The 13,107-nt window shown below is 43.1% G+C and overlaps 4 protein-coding genes across 5 annotated transcripts; 3 read left to right on the top strand and 1 right to left on the bottom strand.

Moving 5' to 3' along the window:
- Nucleotides 1-530: 530 nt before the first annotated feature.
- Nucleotides 531-3,472, bottom strand: LOC128723025 (threonine--tRNA ligase 1, cytoplasmic). Of its 2 annotated transcripts, none has more exons than XM_053816727.1 (4): nt 3,293-3,472; nt 2,949-3,003; nt 941-2,863; nt 531-868 (listed from the first exon to the last, which is right to left on the bottom strand). In XM_053816727.1, the coding sequence occupies exons 1-4, from the start codon at nt 3,470-3,472 to the stop codon at nt 723-725; spliced, it is 2,304 nt and encodes a 767-aa protein (XP_053672702.1). In that variant the 3' UTR covers nt 531-722. The 2 variants fall into 2 exon arrangements, with proteins under 2 accessions (XP_053672702.1, XP_053672701.1); XM_053816726.1 differs by having other exon boundaries at nt 941-2,851; nt 2,955-3,003.
- A 1,838-nt stretch (nt 3,473-5,310) lies between these two features.
- Nucleotides 5,311-7,769, top strand: LOC128725645 (uncharacterized). The gene is made up of 4 exons (XM_053819404.1): nt 5,311-5,477; nt 5,542-6,325; nt 6,414-6,905; nt 6,987-7,769. The coding sequence occupies exons 1-4, from the start codon at nt 5,326-5,328 to the stop codon at nt 7,176-7,178; spliced, it is 1,620 nt and encodes a 539-aa protein (XP_053675379.1). The 5' UTR covers nt 5,311-5,325; the 3' UTR covers nt 7,179-7,769.
- Nucleotides 7,770-8,024: 255 nt separating this feature from the next.
- On the top strand, nt 8,025-10,413 carry LOC128725784 (protein SDA1 homolog). The gene is made up of 2 exons (XM_053819554.1): nt 8,025-9,046; nt 9,132-10,413. The coding sequence occupies exons 1-2, from the start codon at nt 8,025-8,027 to the stop codon at nt 10,411-10,413; spliced, it is 2,304 nt and encodes a 767-aa protein (XP_053675529.1).
- Nucleotides 10,414-10,787: 374 nt separating this feature from the next.
- LOC128722533 (uncharacterized) lies at nt 10,788-12,974 on the top strand. Its single transcript, XM_053816203.1, has one exon. It carries the CDS (start codon nt 10,788-10,790, stop codon nt 12,552-12,554), a length of 1,767 nt encoding a protein of 588 aa, XP_053672178.1. The 3' UTR covers nt 12,555-12,974.
- The last annotated feature ends 133 nt before the right edge of the window (nt 12,975-13,107 follow it).

Genomic DNA, 13,107 nt, shown 5'->3' with positions numbered 1-13,107 from the left:
TACATGGTGCGTGAATTGACAGCCGGTACCCTTACAACCGATTGCTGTGTTTATTGATCTTGACAGGGTGACCATAAAACATACTACTATTTTCAGGGATTTCATTCATTATTTCATTTTACGATATTATTGCACTTCATTAATAAAGAAGGGAAATGAGTAATATAAAAAAAGCATTAACATGTAACTAAGCATAATGTTATTTTTGCCTCACTCGATAACGTTGAAATGCAATCTATGCATTTTTTAATGCTGAGAACATATCAAGATAAGCTGGAGTATGTTTCCGTTTCGCTCGTTTTTATAATGAATTATTTGGTTTAAATGTGAATGGACACAAAAATACCAGCTCAATGATCCAAAAATCTACAACACAGATTGCCACAACTTTACAAAACACTTTATACAAAAATCGACTCATTTTTTAAAGTTTTGTTTACTCATGTTCTCTATTTTGGTATTACTTACGAGGTTGAATATGATATCTGATGACATTGTCAGCATAAAAAAAGTAAAGTTTGTGGTATTTTGAAGACACTTTATTCCATTCGAATAAGTAATAATAGTAGTACAAGCAAAACGAATAAAGTGACAATAAATTATAAAATAATCAAAGATTAATTAGACTCTGTCTACTCAGCACACACGTTTTAATCAGCAGAGTGCTACGGGATTTTATCTGCACAACTCTGCGCCTTAAATGCAAAAAGACTCAAATCCGTTTAAAACTGATCCTCTCCACGAGCAAATTCATCTCGCAGTTTTGATAGCTTCATGATCAATTCAGCTACGGTTACCTCGCCGTGCACCTTATTGTCACGGGTGCGTACGTTTACCGTCTCAGAGCTGCGTTCCTTATCACCGACCACTAGAAAGATTCAATTTATTAAATGTTGATAAGATTAGTTCAACCTCCGTATAAAACATTCCTAACGCTTACCCAAGATGAAGTTAAACTGTGCGAGTTGTGCGTTGCGAATTTTCTTGTTCATGGTATCGCCGGCATCCAAATCTGCTTCAGCCATGAATCCTGCTTCGTGTAATCGTTGTCGCACTTTATCGGCGTATTCGTCATAAGCTGGGCCAACCGGTACCACCATCACTTGCCGTGGGGACAACCAGAATGGCCACTTGCCTGCATAGTTCTCCGTCAAAATCGCAATCATACGCTCCACTGATCCGAGCACCGCACGATGAACAATGACCGGGCGCTTCTTTTCCCCATTGTCGTCGATGTAGTTCAGATTGAAACGAATCGGGAGTTGGAAATCAAGCTGGATTGTGGCGCACTGATGATTTCGCTTGAGCGCATCCATGATCGTGATATCGATCTTCGGTCCGTAGAATGCACCATCCCCGGGGTTTTCTTTCCAGGGTTCGCCAAACTTGTCCAGTGATTCCGCGAGAGCCTTTTCTGCTTCGTTCCATACTTCAATCTCACCGAGATACTTTTCGGGGCGTGTCGAAAGGACGAGATTGAACGTGAACCCAAATACGGTATACACGTGCCTCAGGAAGTCCAAGCAACCGGTGATTTCCTCTCGAATTTGCTCAGGCATGCAGAAGATATGCGCATCGTCTTGCTGGAACCGGCGCACACGTGTCAAACCAGTTAGCGCTCCCGATAGCTCATTTCGATGAAGCACACCAAAGTCGGCCATGCGAAGCGGCAATTCGCGCCACGATCGATTGCGATGATCAAAAATCAAACAGTGTCCAGGACAATTCATTGGCTTCAATGCGAATGTTTCTTTTTCGCTCTCGAATGAAAACATGTTCTCGGCATAGTGCTGCCAGTGGCCAGATGTTTGCCAAAGCTTAGCATTGTAGATGTTGGGCGAGATGACTTCCTGAAAACCACGCTTCCTATACTCGCCACGAATGAAATTCATCAACGTGTTGTAAATATGAGCACCTTTCGGCTGGAAGAAGCACGAACCGGGAGACAGCTCGTGGAAAAAGAATAACTCCTGCTCTTTTCCCAATTTACGATGATCGCGTTTGGCAGCTTCCTCCTGGATCTTTTCCCACTCCTTCAGTTGCTTCGGATCGGGAAACGAAATACCATATACACGCTGAAGTGTTTCCGCATCCGCTTTTCCCTCCCAGTAGGTGGACGAATTTTTGACCACTTTCAAAGCTTTTACCTTTCCCGTGTTCCTTACATGCGGACCACGACACAGATCAATTAATGGTCCGCAGCGGTACACTGTTGTTGTGTCGGTTGTTACTTTCTCGTTTAAAATGCGCACCTTAAACTGGTTGTACTCGAACATGCGCAGCAGATCTGCTTTTTTCATCTCCAATCGTTCAAACGGTTGCTTTTCTTTGACGATCTTCTTCACCTCAGCCTCCAGCACCCCGTAATCCTGGTTAGAAATTCCACTTCCTTCAAGGAACATATCGTAGTAGAAGCCGTTATCGATCGGGGGTCCGTAACAGAGATGCCCTCCATATCGTTTTTCCATCGCTTCTCCCAAAATGTGTGCCGAGCTGTGCCAAAACACGGCTTGAGCTTCAGGATCGTCGAACTTGAGTAGTTGCAGTTTACAGTCACCCTCAAGAGGGCGGTCCAAATCCCAAAGTTCGTTGTTTACACGTGCGATGACAGTGTTATCCGCCAAGCCCTGACTAATTCCTCTAGCCACCTCGTATGGAGTGGATTGCCAGCTTAACCCATCGACTTGCTTGCCATCAGGCAACGTTACCTTAATGGGTACTTTCTCTTTCTTCTCCAGCTCCTCTTTGTACTGCGCCATCAACTCATCGTATATTTTGATGCGGTGCTCCAGAAACTCCGGATCTCCACCCTTGGATTCATCGCCAACATTTGAAGTCTGACCAGCAGCAGCTATAGCACATGGAAGTCATAATGAAAATTATTGCATCAGAACAATATCAAACAGTATTATTCATAGACACACATAACCATGCAATGCTTCAGATGAACGCACCTTTTTCTGCTGCCACATTCTTCTGTTTCTCCTTCTTTGCTTTGCTTGCCTACAAGAAAAAACACATCAAAATATTAGCATACGTTCTATATTTTATTAAGACGTCTTTAAGATAAATAACGGAAAAGAATTGCGTTCATTATTCAGCGCCGCAACACCATGACGTGCGTTCATGTGTCTAAGCAAAAAGAACCCTACGCTCAATAGAGGTTATGTCACCTAGTCGAAACAAGAACTCAGTACAACCTGTGTTCCTGTTTTGTTATTAACTAATGCGGAAAAAACAAAAAGAACAACAAAAATCCAATCCAACAGAACGCTTGCTCGAACTAACGAACCAGTGTTGCAAAACGGCGATGCTGACGAGGCTGTTGATTTTCCAAAGCATGCTGCGCTAAACGATGCAGTTGCCGTAACATCAACCATTTTCGACTACTACTTCCTTGGTGCATATATCCACCAGCTACCGCCGACCATACACCACATCGACGAAAGATAACATCTACTGTCCGCTGCATTTTAACTATTTTGTTTTTTTTTTTAACTCATTGAAGTATATCTTGCAACCGATGCACTTTACACCACACGCCGCTGCTAGCTACACGTTATTATGTTCAATGCTTTCCACGAAACGTCTATGTTTCATCACAAACGCTCTGGCCGAATGAGAGAAGATGTGAAGAAAGGTGTGTAATTCATGCCTTTTGCTTGTTTATATCCAAGTTTTCCATTTCGGCGACTGGAGCGTTTTCCGGCATTTTCGATCCTTTGTAAACTCTGCCTTTTTCGTATAGATCACGACCAAAGATGCAACGTTTCACCAACTGGAATGTGTGCTGTCGTGGGAAATGCGTTTGACAGCGCGAATGTCAAATTGCCAAAACTGGGATCGCACTGACACAAGCACATTTTTCAAAGCAGATGCATTTTTGATGCAGCTGATGCACTTTATCTAAATTGCATCATTTCAGGCGTATATTTTTCACTAATCATGTCTATACTTTTCACTATCCCAATGCACCTGCACTGATTTATGTTGGTGAAAGATATGTATGCAATGTAATAAGCGAGAAACTATTCACCTTCACATGCATTTGTAGTACCGCATTACGATTCAATGTATATTTTTATATTTCTAAATGGCTGCCACCCGTATATCCGAGTGCCGGTAGCAGCCATTGATTATCTGCATGCGGTAGCTTCGAATACATTTCTTACCTTATTATTTTTACCCATTACAATAGTAATATTCAGTGTCTTATCTTCGAAAACACTTCACACCATATGTTGAACGTTTCTGCGTCGAAAAAACTCAGGGAACAGCTTTTTAATGATTTTGACCAAATCTTGAGCTGTGATACAAACAGAATCGGCAGAGCCCAATGCTCAATTATATTTTCAGAGACATACTGCGCAGAATCCAGACAAACCACAGTTGAGAATTGTTGCCAAATTTGACACCAAAGTGAGGGAAAGTGAAATTATTTTTGAATTTATATTTAAATAATCTAGAACTTTTCAGTAACAATACTGCTAACAATTTATCATGATAGAAATTATTGTCTAAAAATGCACCAGATTGGAGGAGTGAAAAACATAATTTAATTAAAACATTTTTCAAATCTTTTCATACCAACATCAACGTATCAAAACATTATTTCACATGCACAATTCAGTTGATAGTTTACTCGTTGAAAACAACCCCTTTCTTGCGTTACCCATCTAAACGCACTCCAAGGATCTTCCGCCCACTATGTGAAACTGACCTACCTCACTGAAACCAACTTCCTAGCGGTGACGAATTCGCCCAGCAGAAAGGAAGCAACATCTGTTCCAAAACAAACGCTCCTTCTCTGCCTCACCTAATGCTTTCTTGGCGCAAACCACCGGTTGTCAGCAAACGCCACACACCGACCACGCATGCTCCAGAAATATCGCGGAAATTTGCTGTCTTTTGTGGAAAGTTTTCACTTTTCCATTCGCTTTCCGTCAATCGGAAAATCAATATCACCGCAGTATCCGAATCACAGTGCTGCTAGACGTCCTCGACAGTCTTTGGCGCCTTGTTGTGCAGTAAAGAAAAGCATCTACAAATCGGGTAGATCACCGATTGGATATTTTTTGCACTACATTCCACAGATTTGTTCGGTCGCAAAATCAAGCTCAAAATAAGATATTCCATTCCAACGACATTGCGCTTGTTGTAGAATAGTTTCGGCAGCAGTTTCAGCGAGCAGCAGCGTTCCAAGAGGAGTCTGTGCGTTCGAAAGTGGCGCTCGACAACGGTATCAAAACGCAGTCCCGAGTGCATCCGAGTCCTGGTAGTGCTCGCACTTTGGTGTGGGCACTGCCCCTCACGGCGTCATGCAACATGGTCACCGAGGAGAGTGATCATCCACACCATCCGGAGGAAGAAAAAACTCCAACCCAGGAAAAGGATAGCAATTTGCTCGCGCGAACCGACAGCAGCGAGATACTAATCCAGAGCAGCATGGATGATATTTTCGATGTCATCAAATCGGGGTAGTTTGGATTACGGATAGGGTACTTTACGAAATGACACTTTAACGCACTGTTTTCATTCCAGGGAGCTCTCGGAAGTGGAAAATTTGGTGGATAAAGTAGGCCAAGAGGCGCTCAGTGCCCGGGATAAACATGGCTACACTCCCGCCCATTGGGCGGCGCTTGATGGTAATGTTGAAATGATGCGTTATCTAGTCGAACGGAATGCTCCGGTCGATTTACCCTGCCTGGGAACGCAAGGCCCACGTCCCATCCATTGGGCATGCCGAAAAGGACACGCAGCTGTCGTGCAGGTGCTGCTGCAGGCCGGTGTTGCAGTAAACGCGGCAGATTTCAAGGGTCTCACCCCGTTAATGACGGCCTGCATGTATGGACGAACGGCCACGGCAGCGTACCTTTTGGGAATGGGTGCGCAGAACCACCTTACCGACATCAACGGGGACACAGCGCTACACTGGGCCGCGTATAAGGGACATGCGGACCTTATCCGTCTGCTGATGTACTCCGGTGTGGATTTGCAAAAGACGGACAACTTCGGTTCAACTCCGTTGCACCTTGCTTGCCTTTCGGGGAATTTGCAGTGTGTTAAAATTCTCTGCGAGAAGCGAAATCTAGAGCTGGAACCACGCGACAAAAATGGCAAAACTCCCATGATGCTTGCACAAAGTCATCGAAACAGCGAAGTTGTCAAGCTACTGCATAATGAAATGAAAAAGAAATCCCGTTGGATGCCACCCATCTCAGAGATCTGGGGAATGCTCTTTGGTGGAGCAGGAGCTTCGAAGGGACCTCTGATATTATTTCTTGTTTCGGTTCTACTGTGGGGCTATCCCATGTACATGATACGGGTAAGTTGTAACTATACGCCAGATCTTTATCTTCGTTCCAACGGTTCAATTTCAAATAACGCCTGACATTAAATTTTTTTTTCTGCAGTGCATTCCAATCACGTGGAACATATTAAGACGATCGCACTATTGTTTTATCTACTGGAATGCGGTCATGTGGATTAGCTGGATCATAGCTAATCGGCGTGATCCTGGATATATTCCCCTCAACTCAGATACCTATTACAGGGCAATCAAGCAAATTCCGTACTTCGATAAGTGGAAGAAACGAAACGTGATCCTTTCGCGCCTCTGCCATAGTTGCCGATGTTTACGTCCACTGCGGGCTAAGCATTGCCGCATATGCAATCGTTGTGTGTCGTACTTTGATCACCACTGTCCGTTCATCTACAACTGCGTCGGTTTGCGAAATCGAATGTGGTTCTTACTGTTTGTGCTGAGCATCGCGATCAATTGTTCGTTTACTATCTACTTTGCGTGCTACTGTGTCATGATCGAAGGTTTTAGTTTATTGTACGTGTTGGGTCTACTTGAAGCATTCGTATTTTGTGGGCTCGGTTGGATTCTGACGTGCACATCGGTAATTATTACCACAAACGGCATTTGGAGACGGGCAGGTTTTTACCTTAATCAATACCTTTTATTTCATCGTTCCCTTTAGATTTTGCACGCTTGCATGAACTTGACGACCAATGAAATGTTCAACTATAAACGCTACCCATACCTGCGCGACAAACGAGGCCGATATCAGAATCCATTTTCCCGCGGACCTGTGTTAAATCTATTCGAATTTTTCGTCTGCCTGCCGGATCGTCAGGATGAGCAGGACTACATTTTAGATGAAAACCTTTGAAAATTGCCTAACAGCTCCGGCGAACGCCGGAAACGCATCACCAGCAGTGGAAGCAACAGCAGCAGCTAGCTCGAACCACGCAACTAAAGTGCAAACCGCGAATCAATTTCAGTTCGCAACATCACCCTTTTCCACCAGATTCGCCAGTAGCATCGAACGAGCGCATTTTCAGATACTGTTGCGTTCCGGAGCCAAAAGAACACTCGGCTTAACGCAAACGCCTTACACGCAGGACACAGGACTGTTATATTTTTAAATTTTACTAGATTTCTAAGTTACGATGAAGCGACTTTCACATTCAGATAATTTATTTTGGGTTCCTGCATTTGTTATTGAGCTGACGAGGGAAGCGTGTTTACGATCAAAAATACGTGGATTTTGTTGAATATTATCAATCGAAATAGCTCTAATATCGAATAGCTTAACCAAAGAACGAGAAATAGCAGAAGAAGTTCGTTCTTCAGACGTACGTTATCAACTGGTAGCACAAATCGATGTCGAATTCTTATACAAATAAGTTTGCTCTCGAATTTAACATAGCTTTACCGCAGAGAAACGCAGTGTGACGAGTGCTTTAAAACACTGTTCAATTCTAGAATCAAATAAATGCTTGTGAATCAACTAGCAACCATTTAGCGATTTGAATTTGCGTACTGGCTCTGAAGGCATGGTTCCAGTTCCGAACGATGCCGCATTTGAATATTGACAAATGTCATGCTGAAGCATGACTTCGACATCTGTCATCACAAGGTGAACCATGTGGCCGGGACAATAAAGTGGCCCGGGATTGTTTACGTCGTTCTCGGGGAAAAAGTATAATTTAAACGAGTTAAACACAAATTAACTATGGTGCGCCACAATAATCAGCTGCCGGACAATCTACCCCAGCTGCAGAATCTAATAAAACGTGATCCGGACTCGTATCGTGATGAGTTCCTTCAGCAGTACCATCACTTCCACAGTGTGCTGGATATTTTTCGACTCGAACCGGACAAGGAAAACAAAAACCTGTGCGAGTCGATCATGTTTCTTGCCCAGGTGGCCCAGTGTTATCTGGAGGAGCTGAAGACTTTTCCGCAAACACTGGTGGATTTGTTGAAAACACACTCGACTATGTTGGATCCGGAGATGCGCAACACTTTCTGCCGAGCTTTGATTTTGCTGCGAAACAAAAACCTGATTTCTCCGCTGGATCTATTGGAACTGTTCTTTCAGTTACTACGATGCCCGGACAAAGCACTGCGCACATTTCTCGAAAATCACATTATTAACGACATCAAGAATATGAACGCCAAACAAAAGGATATGAAACTCAACTCAACTTTACAGAACTTCATGTACACAATGCTTCGAGATACGAATCCGAAGGCGGCCAAAATGTCGGTTGATATCATGATCGAGCTGTACCGGAAGCAAGTTTGGAACGATGCGAAAACGGTGAATGTAATCGCAAATGTGGGTTGCTTTTCGAAGATCACTAAAGTGTTGGTAGCTTCGTTGAAGTTTTTCCTAGGAACGGACCAGCAAGAAGATTCGGACGATGAGGACGATAGTGATCGGGAAGTCGACCTGAAAGGTATCATGATGGCAGCAAAGGTAAATAAAAAAACGAAAAAACGCAAGAAGAAGGTTGAAGCGGCCAAGAAATTGTACACACAGGCCCAAAAGAAGAAAAAGAAAGCGGTGTCGTTCAATTTCTCCGCCATACACTTAATTCACAATCCACAAGGAATGGCTGAGAATTTATTCAAGCAGCTTCAGGACGGTAATGAGCGCTTCGAAGTAAAGCTGATGCATCTGGACGTCATCTCACGCTTGGTGGGCATCCATGAGCTGTTTCTGTTTAGCTTTTATCCTTATATTGCTAGGTAAAGTATGAAGGAAGTATGCCGATGCAAAAAAAAAACAACTATTGCTACTACTCTAAAACTAAATGCTATGCTTTCCTTGCAGATTTATACAACCACATCAGCGCCAGGTAACCCGGATTCTCCAGTTTGCCGCCCAAGCCTCTCACGAGTTGATCCCACCGGAAATAATTGAACCGGTAATAAAAACTCTTGTGAATAATTTTGTCACTGAACGCAACTCTAGCGATGTGATGGCGATTGGATTGAATGCGGTCCGAGAGATTTGTATACGGTGTCCTCTGGCGATGAACGAAGATTTGCTGCGTGATTTAACGATGTACAAAAACTACAAGGAAAAATCCGTTATGATGGCATCAAAAGCTCTAATAATGCTCTATCGTGAACAAATGCCTAATCTGTTAGCGAAGAAGGATCGTGGACGTCCAACGGAGGCAAGCGTTGAAATCAAGCCTAAACGATACGGAGAGGTGCTCGCCGTTGGCCATATTCCTGGTACAGAGGCGCTACTGCGGGAGGATTTACCCGAAGTAGAAAACGATGGCGAGTCTTCGCAAGGAGATTCCGATTGGGTTGATGTGGATAGTAGCGAGGATGAGACCGACGCTTTGCTGCGCAGAGAAAAGAGCAAAAAAGGTATCACAATGATAAAATCATCGAAAGGTAAAGAACAAACAGTCGATGATGAGGACTCAGACGACGAGGATGTGGATGATTCTGAAAAAGATGCAGACGAAGGCGATGACGATGAAGACGATTGGGAATCATGTAGCGAAGAAGAGCTAGTTGAAGAAGAAGTGGAACAGGAAAAACCTAAACCGCAGCCGAAAAAACTATCGAAGCAGCTGCGTAAGAAGAAATCCAAAATAATTCCGACAGTTACCAGAAACGGCCAGACGAAGAATGAAACCCCGGAGGTGGAAAAGATCGATGAGGAGCAAACACTCAATACCGCCGAAGCGATGCAAGAGTTGGCGTTGACCAAAATTTTCACTGATGCAGATTTTGCTCGCATTGAGCAGGAGCGCGTGAAGAAACAACTTACACATCATAGCCGTAAGCGTCAGTTAGAAACGGAACGCAACGAATTCGTCAAACTAGACTCGATAGAGATGATTTACAAAAGACGTAAGGCGGACAAGCAAGCCCGCGTAGAGAGCATGCAGAAAGGTCGAGAAGGACGTGAAAAGTTTGGATATAAGGATAACCGCTTGAATCCACACTGCTCAAAAACGAATCGAGAAAAGCAGAAGAATAAGAACTTTACGATGATTCGCCACAAGGTTCGTGGTAAAGTAAAGAAGTCTTTCCGTGATAAACAGGTGGCGCTGAGGAAACACTTAATGAATATTAAAAAGATGAAATAAATTGTTGTAAAACTGAGCTAATAAATGAAAAATACGAGTATATGCAGAGTTTATTTGCCAAAATGGCTGAAAACGGTGATTGATCGCGTGCAGATCTGGTTAAAATATAACGATTGTGTTCAAAAAATATTTTGATTAATGTTGCAGTTACATTATTGATGCACCATATCATTCTACAAACCTTGCCATTCATTGTTTAAATATGAATGCACCTTGGTTCAACATATGACGTTTCTTTCATAAAAAATAGATATCGCATATGGTGTAAAGTTTTTTTCACAGCCTGTATTGTTTGTTAAATTCAACAAGTTGCATCTTGTTACATTCTGTGGTGAACATAATTTGTCTATACTTTCTCCAGTAGTGAATGTACAATGTATTTAACACCTAGCTTTTTATTAGCACTCGGCTGCTGGTTAACTGCATCCATAGTACATTGCGTTGCATCCCCTTCATACACCGATAGCCCTGTTTCGAATGTTCCACTGTACACGGATGGTATTTACTTTGAAGAACTAAAACCGATTAAAATTCAAGTGAGCACGTGGACTCTACGGACTGATTATGATATTAAATTGTTCATCGACGAAATTGCTACGGCGAATAGCACCGTAGCACACCTGCTGAAGGTTTGCGCTGAGATGAAAGAAAAGGATATCGGCAACTGTGAGGGAATTCACAACATTCTCGGACTGACGAAGGAATTGAACGACTTCAGTCTTTTATTGGGTAGCTTTTGCGAAGACAATAGCGATATAGTTAGGCGCACAAAGCGTGGCATATTCCGATCCTGGTTTGGCTTGATGGACGACGCCGATAGGGATGAAATACGCGACAAGTTCGATAAGGTAAACCAACAGCTCACGGTGGAATCATCTTCGCTCAAAATGTTCTATAACACCACCAACGAGGCGTTGGCAGTGCTAACGGGCAACACGTTTCATGTGGATCCGAATAAGCCGCACGCGATCGATTTCACGCGTGAAGGACAACTCCTGCTAATGGACATTGTACTGAACAAGATTATTGCCAAGAAGAATCTGCTCATGCGGTTGCTGCAAACCAGCACATCGATAGAGCTAAAAGATAGTATAATTTCTCCGACACAGTTACTTGCCGAACTTCAAAAAGTACAAAAGATCCTCCCAGACGAGTTCATGTTTCCAGTAGATTTGAAGCTGCGAGACGTGCTAAAGCTTTATCCCTTGTCGAAGGTGGTCGCCAACGTCGACAATTGCAAGGTAATCGTTAATATCCTGATTCCATTGAGCAATCGTTTGCAGTACCGCACGCTTAAAGGAACAAGCGTCCCAATGCTGACCGATGGTATCATGAAGATGATCGTTCTGGAAAAGGATATTATGGCAATCAATACTACGTCCCACACCGGGCTAGTGATGACGTACGGCGAGTACAAGCAGTGCGTGCACTTGAACGATTTTTCCCTGTGCGACGCGCATCATCTGATGCGAAATCTTACCACCACCGACGATTGCATCGTGGTAACCTACGCCGCCGACACTAACCGAGACTCAGATTGTCGCTTAACACGTGTCCAGATGCGTAATCAGTTCTGGATCCAACTAGCAGATCCGAACGTTTGGATTTACGTCGTACCGAATTTTACCGACGCTACCATACAGTACGGTGGCAACCGGCGCAAATTATTAACCTTGCACGGAGTCGGAATGTTGAAGCTGCTCCGCATGTGTCACGTGCAATCAATGGATGTGCTTTTGCAGTATGTGCCGCAGCTGGGTGGGACTATGATAAGTGGTACGACAAATGGGTTCAGCTTACCGGTAACGATCACACGAGAACAATCACTCGTAATCTCGGGCAGCACGAACGAAAACAGTCGTGTAATACCGGTCGGTAAATCACCCGAAGCCAAGATAGGAGAATCGTCCATTGTCGCGGGTATTCATCATGAACCAAGCCGATTTTCTCCTTGGGCTATTGTAGGGATAGTTTTTGGTATATTTATTTGCGGTCTTGCTGTGCTGCACGTTTTTCTCAAGCAGTTTTCAATTAAACGACGATCTCCAAACGATACCGCCGTGTTGGACACATCACGGCAGCAATGTATCCCATCTAACAGCTCCCAACTTACATCGATGGATTCATACGTGCAAACTTAACATAAGACCAAACCAAAGTTGTGGTAAGATAACCAGACCAAAGTTGTGGTAAGATAATTGCCTACGCACACCTTATACTGCGAAACTAATTCAATGATAATTTGAAAATGCATCAAACATGTTAAAATACGCATGAATAGTCCAGAAAAATTTATACAGTAGAGGGATATCTTTGTACAAAGAAAAATGAGCGTTGCTAGGATCAAAGAATTGAAAAGATGTGATTGTTACCAGGTCGCACTAGGTTACCAGGTTGTTACGAAATCGCTTGTCAATAGCATAACAGATATTAGCGAATGATGCCAATTAGTTCTTTGCATAGCTTAAAATCGTTGCCATTTGATGCAAGATGGATTACTTTGATATAAGTATACATAAGTGTGTTAGAAAATATAAGCGATATAAAGCGTGATCAAAAATATTTACACCAAAAGTTCTCTACAGTTTTTTGACTACATTTTCTTTAAAACTTGTTAGGTAATGCATCGAATAAGACAAATATGTTAAATAATGTGTTCTGATTGAAGTTAATAAGAACAACGAATGAATTTTA

Source organism: Anopheles nili, chromosome 3, assembly GCF_943737925.1.
Source record: "Anopheles nili chromosome 3, idAnoNiliSN_F5_01, whole genome shotgun sequence".
Lineage (NCBI taxonomy): Eukaryota > Metazoa > Arthropoda > Insecta > Diptera > Culicidae > Anopheles > Anopheles nili.
The sequence above is the reverse complement of the archived record's forward strand: the minus strand, read 5'-3'. Positions and strand labels throughout refer to the sequence as shown.

What these genes read in the sequence shown, in the direction of transcription:
- LOC128725645 (XM_053819404.1), top strand. Translation starts at nt 5,326, where the DNA reads ATGGTCACCGAGGAGAGTGATCATCCACACCATCCGGAGGAAGAAAAA. An exon ending in TTCGATGTCATCAAATCGGG is followed by an intron (nt 5,478 to 5,541) that starts GTAGTTTGGATT and finishes TTTTCATTCCAG; the next exon opens with GGAGCTCTCGGAAGTGGAAA. An exon ending in ATCCCATGTACATGATACGG is followed by an intron (nt 6,326 to 6,413) that starts GTAAGTTGTAAC and finishes TTTTTTCTGCAG; the next exon opens with TGCATTCCAATCACGTGGAA.
- LOC128722533 (XM_053816203.1), top strand. Translation starts at nt 10,788, where the DNA reads ATGTATTTAACACCTAGCTTTTTATTAGCACTCGGCTGCTGGTTAACT.
- LOC128723025 (XM_053816727.1), bottom strand. Translation starts at nt 3,472, where the DNA reads ATGCAGCGGACAGTAGATGTTATCTTTCGTCGATGTGGTGTATGGTCG. An exon ending in GGCAGCAGAAAAAGGTGCGT is followed by an intron (nt 2,864 to 2,948) that starts TCATCTGAAGCA and finishes CATTATGACTTC; the next exon opens with CATGTGCTATAGCTGCTGCT. An exon ending in ACAGTTTAACTTCATCTTGG is followed by an intron (nt 869 to 940) that starts GTAAGCGTTAGG and finishes GAATCTTTCTAG; the next exon opens with TGGTCGGTGATAAGGAACGC.
- LOC128725784 (XM_053819554.1), top strand. Translation starts at nt 8,025, where the DNA reads ATGGTGCGCCACAATAATCAGCTGCCGGACAATCTACCCCAGCTGCAG. An exon ending in TTTTATCCTTATATTGCTAG is followed by an intron (nt 9,047 to 9,131) that starts GTAAAGTATGAA and finishes CTTTCCTTGCAG; the next exon opens with ATTTATACAACCACATCAGC.